Below are 7,954 nucleotides of genomic sequence, written 5' to 3' on the forward strand. Positions count from 1 at the left end.
CCGATAATGAAGAATAGTAAAAAAAAAAAAAAAAAAATCTACCTTAATTGTATTGGTTGTTCACATATGAAGGAGGTGAAACAGGCCAAAATGGAGAAATAAACTCATTCTGTCCACCATGCTTTGAAATTACTTCTTGAACATTATTAGCAGCAGAAGAGGAGAACTTTCCATCATCTGCCTGGAAGGGAATGAACTGGGAAGTCACACACCTGGTCCTGGCAAAGGGTTGAGCAGTTCTATATTAGAGGGAACATATGTTTTTTGTGTGTGGGAGGGTGGCTCCCTGGGGTAGTGTATATTGAGTGGAGAAATGGATCTGTAGGAAGTGCTTCCAGTTATGTCCATGGAAACTTAGCAGGGCTGCCAGGGGCCAAATCAATGGTGTTCTTTTTGTGCTTTTATTAAGACAAATCTTGGAAGGTTCCTGGAAAATGAAGATTATTAGGTGAATTCATTAAAATCTTGAATGAATTAAGGAATGGAATGGCTTAATTTGTAATGTGATCTTTGGGTTGTTTGCTTTTCTGTTTATAAGCTGATTTGTATGTTATGATTACTTGTTAAAAAAATTAAGGTTAAACCTATTATGTGTTATCATGTCTGATTTTCAAGACCAGCCAAGAAGATAAAAGGTCTTAAGTGTATGAAAATTCTTTCCTCTAGGGTAGTTGTTTATACTTCTCTTCTAAGAATGAGGACCCCTTTTTATAATGAGTATGTATAGTTTTAATTTTTTTAATAAAGAAAGTATATATACACAGTCACAGATACAGGGAAAAAACACAGTATAAGAAAAGATCCCATTAACACTGTATTTACAAAAACAACATCAAAAATTCCAGGAATAAATTTAATAGAAGTAATATACAGGAACTAGATAGAAAAATATAAAATGTTACTAAGTGATATAAAAGAAAATCTAAATAAGTGAATATATTTTGTCCTTTGATAAGATTCAATATTGAAAAGATATTGTTTCTTCTTAATCTATATATTACATGAAATTCCAATTGATTTCCCTTATAGTTACATTAAAATTTTGATCTAGAACAGGAGTCAGTGAAGTTTTTCTCTAAAGTATCTTAATATTTCAGGTTTTGTGGGTAACATAGTCTCCAATATAACTACATAATTCTGTCTTGTGGTAAGAAAGCAGCCACTGATAATGCTTAATGACTGTGTATTCTGATAAAAATGTATGGACACTGTGAAAAAAACAAACAAAAAACCAAAGAACAAGAACCTTTTGTGTCTGATTCACCATTGCAGTTGCAGTCTGGCAATGTGTGTGCATATATAAATATTTAAGTGAGGGAACTTTCGTTCATATGCCTAGAATCAAAACAAAAATAACCTCTCCTTGCCACATAGGGGCATGAAAGACTGAATGTTATTTAATTACAATCCCATTTAAAAATTTATTTAATGACTAATTACAAAAGTGCTCCAGAAGGGGAAGTGGTAGGTAGCCACGTGGAGGGTAGAAGCTGCACTGCTCCTGGAATGCCTAGGGCTGTACCTACAGTTTAATGTGATCATTCACTGTAAGATAGGAATGAGCTTTTGCCCATCCATGTATTTTACTGGCAGAAAAACCAAGTGATGCAATGCCTGAGCCTTGAAGGGGAAAGCTTCTCAAAGGGTAAAATGCTTGTGTCCTGCAAAAGGCGGAGACAAAGGCCAAGAATCCTTGAGTTCCCAACTCCTTGCAGAAAATCTAATCTCCAGGTTTTTTTCAAGAAGGACTGGTTGTAATCTCTTAAAAATCCAAACACTGAGAGTCTACTGTGGGTCCCAGTTTGTAGTTAAATGAGCATATGTTGTTTTATATAATAGATCAGGGGTCATATTTGAATATATTGGGAGAAGCACAGGGCTTTCTGTTTGGGGTAGCCATGGCGGAGAACCAGTCCACTTTTGGAAGTATGAAGTTCAGTATTGTAGTACTAGCAGTGGGTCTTGGCTGGCTTCAGTGAATTCCAAAGTGAAAGAAACACCAAGCTGACGGATAGGCTTCTAATGGAAATACCAGCAAGAAATCTCTGCTTTTAAGTGCTGGCTGGACTATCCCTTTGTTGCTTCTCATCAGATTCTTTAATGCATCTAATAATTTTTTTTATTTAATTGGATGTGGCCAAGTCAGTGGGTTGCATGTGGAAACAGAACAGTGTGATTTGTCCAAATGGAAACCTTATCATATACTTAACCATGTCACGGTCTTGATTTGGTTTTATGTTATGATGTTGCGAGCGGATGGAAACTCATTATGATTTTTAGGGGTGGATTCATACTTCTTTGATTTTCAGAAAAATAAAACATTCTAAGGAAGTAAATAATATAAATGTTAGCAAAACGTATGGTTGCTAAGTTGTTAAGTATCAAATCTCTTTGGAAAAGTTACTACATGAATACTGATCTACATTAGGGGCTTCCCTGGTGGCTCAGAGGGTAAAGCGTCTGCTTGCAATGCAGAAGACCCGGGTTTGATCCCTGGTTGGGAAGATCCCCTGGAGAAGGAAATGGAAACCCACTCCAGTACTCTTGCCTGGAAAATCCCATGGATGGAGGAGCCTGGTAGGCTATAGTCCACAGGGTCACAAAGAGTCGGACACAACTGAGCGACTTCACTTCACTTTCACAGTTTCAATAGTGCCTACAAATACCCCTTAAAATTATGAAATTAAGATTTTATTGGGTATATTTTTAGGTATATACAGTATGTCAAGTGTTGTTTTATGTAATTTCTACTCATTTTTAGTTTAATCTTCAGTACCCTCTATAAAAGGGTTTGTTTTCTCATTAGTAGAAAGAAGATAAAGACTCAGATACAGTAATTTTTCATCAGCACTTATTATAAAATTATATTCTATTAAGATTTACAAATGTAACAGTCAAATATATAGACATATCTATTATATATGAAATCTGTTTCTTATAACATATACCAACTATTCAGTTTAAAACTTTCTGAAAGGGGGAAATAAAGACAAACTCACATTGCCTAAATTTCTGTTGCTTAGAAACAAAAAGCTGGTGATTAGTACCTTATTCCAACTAGCTTGACAACAGAGGGTATATTAAAAGAATATAAAGATATATCTTGTAGAACTTAATAATAGGGATGTACATAGGTATTCTAAATGAACTGGGGCCAGAGAGCCAGATAATTTCTTTATACCATTTTCCTAATTTGCTTCTTCTACTGTGAAAGAGTTCCAAGTTCATGTGTTAGAAAATGGCTACCATCAGTGATTCCAAGTTTACGCCTTCTCAGATAAACCAGAATCCATCTTCACTGGAGATGGACTCTGTCAAGGTGTGAGCACATGAGCCAAGTTCAGTGGGTTCATCAATGCACAGAGGTCACTGTCATATATATGAACAGTTGCTTCCATATAATTACGTGAGGAGATATACATGTGTGCAAAGTGACTTCAGGTGTGTCCAACTCTGTGATCTCATGGACTGTAGCCTACCAGGCTCCTCTGTCTGTAGGATTCTTGAGGCAAGAATACTGGAGTGGGTTGCCATTTCCTTTTCCAGGGGATCTTCCCAACCCAGGGATTAAACCCATGTCTCTTATGTCTCCTGCATTTGGCAGGCAGGTTCTTTACTACTAGCTCCACCTAGTAGTGGAATTAGAATTTAGCAGATGTACAGTTTGTGAGAAAATTAGTCAGGTATGGGTCAACCTTGGCTTCTTTTGCAAAGGGACTTGTAGGATACTAAGCTGAAAACGCAGGTCAGAAGCTAAGAAAAGGAAATCTCCAAATCTATAATCTCTGCCTAAACTCTACGTTTCAGATACTAGTTGACTGAAACCATTAAAGTTGTCAGATAATTTTATCATTTCATTGGTCCTTGCTAGAAAATGAACAGCTAGGCAAAGAAAGGCAGTACTTGGATGCAGTCTCAAAAACAACAGAATGATCTCTGTTCATTTCCAAGGCAAACCATTCAGTATCACAGTAATCCAAGTCTATGCCCAACCAGTAATGCTGAAGAAGCTGAAGTTGAATGGTTCTATGAAGACCTACAAGACCTTCTAGAACTAACACCCAAAAAAGATGTTCTTTTCATTATAGGGACTGGAATACAAAAGTAGGAAGTCAAGAAACACCTGGAGTAACAGGCAAATTTGGCCTTGGAGTACAGAATGAAGCAGGACAAAGGCTAATAGAGTTTTGCCAAGAGAACACACTGGTCATAGCAAACACCCTCTTCCAACAACACAAGAGAAGGCTCTACACATGGACATCACCAGATGGTCAATACCAAAATCAGATTGATTATATTCTTTGCAGCCAAAGATGGAGAAGCTCTATACAGTCAGCAAAAACAAGACTGGGAGCTGACTGTGGCTCAGATCATGAACTCCTTCTTGCCAAATTCAGACTTAAACTGAATAAAGTAGGGAAAACCACTAGACCATTCGGGTATGACCTAAATCAAATCCCTTACAATTACACAGTAGATGTGAGAAATGGATTTAAGGGACTAGATCTGATAGAGTGCCAAAAGAACTATGAATGGAAGTCTGTGATATTGTATAGGAGGCAGAGATCAAGACCATCTCCAAGAAAAAGAAATGCAAAGAAGAAAAATGACTATCTGAGGAGGCCTTACCAATAGCTGAGAAAAGAAGAAAAAAGCAAAGGAGAAAAGGGAAGATATACCCATTTGAATGCAAAATTCGAAAGAATAGCAAGGAGAGATAAGAAAGTCTTCCTCAGTGATCAGTGCAAAGAAATAGGGGAAAGCAATAGAATGGGAAGAACTAGAGATCTCTTCAAGAAAATTAGATATATCAAGGGAACATTTCATGCAAAGAATGGGCACAATAAAGGACAGAAATGGTATGGACCTAACAGAAGCAGAAGATATTAAGAAAAGGTGGCAAGAATACACAAAAGATCTTGTTTATATACACAAAAGATCAAGAATAGACAATAAAAGATCTTCATGACCCAGATAATCAAGACTGTATGATCACTCACCTAGAACCAGATATCCTGGAATGTGAGGTCAACTGGACCTTAGGAAGCATCACTTTGAACAAAGCTAGTGGAGGTGATGGAATTCTAGCTACTTCAAATCCTAAAAGATGATCCTGTGAAAGTGCTGAATTCAGTATGCCAGCAAATTTGGAAAACTCAGCAGTGGCCACAGGACTGGAAAAGATCAGTTTTCATTCAATCCAAAGAAAGGCAATGCCAAAGAATGCTCAAACTACTACACAATTGCACTCATCTCACACACTAGTAAAGTAATGCTCAAAATTCTCCAAGCCAGGCTTCAACAGTACATGAACCATGAACTTCCAGATGTTCAAAGCTGGATTTAGAAAAGGCAGAAGAACCAGAGATCAAATTGCCAACATCCATTGGATCATCGAAAAAGCAAGAGAAAAACATCTATTTCTGCTTTATTGACTATGCCAAAGTCTTTGACTGTGTAGATCACAACAAACTGGAAAATTCTTAAAGAGATGGGAATATCAGACCACCTTACCTGCCTCTTAAGAAATCTGTATGCAGGTCAAGAAGCAGTAGTTAGAACTGGACATGGAACAGCAGACTGGTTCCAAATCAGGAAAGAAGTACATCAAGGCTGTATATTATCACCCTGTTTATTTAACTTCTATGTAGAGTACATTATGAGAAACGCTGGTCCAGATGAAGCACAAGCTGGAATCAAGATTGCCAGGAGAAATATCAATAACCTCAGATATGCAGATGACACCACACTTATGGCAGAAAGTGAAGAAGAACTAAAGAGCCTCTTGATGAAAGTGAAAGAGGAGAGTGAAAAAGTGGTTTAAAGCTCAACATTCAGAAAACTAAGATCATGGCATCTGGTCCCATCACTTCGTGAGAAATAGATGGGGAGACAGTGGAAACAGTGACAGACTTTTTTGGTGGGGGTGGGGTGGGAGGGGGGAGGGAGCTCCCAAATCACTGCAGATGGTGACTACAGCCATGAAATTAAAAGACACTTACTCCTTGGAAGGAAAGTTATGACCAACCTAGACAGCATATTAAAAAGCAGAGACATTACTTTGCCAACAAAAGTCCATCTAGTCAAAGCTATGTTTTTTCCAGTAGTCATGTATGGATGTGAGAGTTGGACTATAAAGAAAGCTGAGCACTGAAGAATTGATGCTTTTGAACTGTGGTGTTGGAGAAGACTCTTGAGAGTCCCTTGGGCTGAAAGGAGATTCAACTAGTCCACCCTAAAGGAAATTAGTCCTGAATATTCATTGGAAGGACTGATGCTGAAGCTGAAACTCCAATACTTTGACCACCTGATGCGAAGAACTGACTCATTTGAAATAGACCCTGATGCTGGGAAGGATTGAAGGCAGGAGGAGAAGGGGTGACAGAGGATGAGATGGTTGGATGGCATCACTGACTCAATGGACATGAGTTTGGGTAAACTCTGGGAGTTGGTGATGGACAGGGAGGCCTGGCATGCTGCAGTCCATGGGGTCGCAAAGAGTCAGACACAGCTGAGCGACTGAACTGAACTGAACTGAAGCAAAGATACCCTTATAGCTTTATCTTAGAACTTGTTTAGTGCCAGGTGAACCAGACCATCCAGGTTAACTAAAGCATCTTTGGATTGGCTAGAATGCTCAAAGTCTGAAGAGACTTGTATTCATGAACCCAAGTTGGAGTGGTTAAAGAGGCAGTGCGTCAGCAAGCTCCATGTTCGATTTCGTATTTGCTTTGTCCTCAGGCCATAGATGATGGGGTTTAAGGTAGGTGGGATGACCAGATACAAGTCAGCTAACAGCACTTGGATGTGCACAGGCATTATGCCTTTCCCTAGCCAGGGCACATAGATGGATGCCATCCCAGGTAGGTAGTACAGAGCCATAACCCCCACATGGGAGCCACACGTACTTAATGCTTTTAACTGAGCATTCTTTGAGGAGAGACTGAATACTGCCTGGAGAATCAGGATATAGGAGGCAGCAATAAATGCCACATCAGAACCCACAATAATGGAGGAACCAATCAGACTGTAGAGACTACTGGGCCTGGGGTCGGCACAAGCCAACTTGGCCACAGCGATGTGCTCACAGTAGGAATGGAGAACCACATTGGAGCCACAGAAAGGCAGATGACTCACCATCCAGCTCAGTGGAGTCATGAATGCAGTCGCTCTGATGATGATGGTCGCACTCATTCCCAACATCACTCGAGGTGTGAGTATTCTCTTATAGTGTAGGGGCTTACAGATGGCCACATAGCGATCAAAAGCCATGGCCAGCAGCAGCCCTGTCTCCACAGCTGTGGCTGCATGGACAAAATACATCTGAGTGAAACAAGCATTAAAGCTGATGGAGTTGTCCTCTGAGGAGAAGATGCTCACCATCTTGGGCACCACCGAGGAGGCCATAACCATGTCCACAGCAGCCAGAATGCACAGGAAGCAGTACATGGGCTCCTGTAGCATGGAATCCATCCAGATGACAGTCACTATGAGGGTGTTTGCTAACAGGGCTGTGGTATACATGATGCTCAGTGAGATAGCCAGCCAGAGATGTGAAGACTGCAGACCTGAGATACCCACCAGGATGAAGGTGGAAGGGGCTTCCGTTGTATGGTTGTAGGGTGACCCCATCATCACAGATGGTACTGCTTTCCTGTTAATGTATAAAATTAGATAAGAAAAGGATACAATCCTGTAAGACATGTTCCCAGCTCTGGTGTTAAAAGAGCCTCTTATTATTCTCAACTCAGTGGGCCACAGGTTTAAGGAACTGACATGAGACAGTTTTCCTGTTCCACCTTCCATCATTCTCAGTATTATTTGCCTTACGAATTTCTATCATTGTTCAAAGACCATGAGTTACCTCCTTTGGATAGTCTTTTCTACTTTCTGCCCTATCTCATGACAAAACTAAATTAGGTACCTTCTGAGATTTTATAGGCTCTCATCTATG

At 39.6% G+C, this 7,954-nt stretch overlaps 1 protein-coding gene across 1 annotated transcript; it reads right to left on the reverse strand.

Annotated features, from left to right (window-relative positions):
* Positions 1 to 6,613: 6,613 nt before the first annotated feature.
* Positions 6,614 to 7,650, reverse strand: LOC139034152 (olfactory receptor 52I1-like). The gene has a single exon (XM_070464576.1). The coding sequence runs from the start codon at positions 7,633 to 7,635 to the stop codon at positions 6,661 to 6,663; it is 975 nt and encodes a 324-aa protein (XP_070320677.1). The 5' UTR covers positions 7,636 to 7,650; the 3' UTR covers positions 6,614 to 6,660.
* Positions 7,651 to 7,954: the final 304 nt, after the last annotated feature.

The sequence above is a fragment of the Odocoileus virginianus genome, unplaced genomic scaffold (assembly GCF_023699985.2).
Source record: "Odocoileus virginianus isolate 20LAN1187 ecotype Illinois unplaced genomic scaffold, Ovbor_1.2 Unplaced_Contig_30, whole genome shotgun sequence".
In the NCBI taxonomy this organism is placed as follows: domain Eukaryota; kingdom Metazoa; phylum Chordata; class Mammalia; order Artiodactyla; family Cervidae; genus Odocoileus; species Odocoileus virginianus.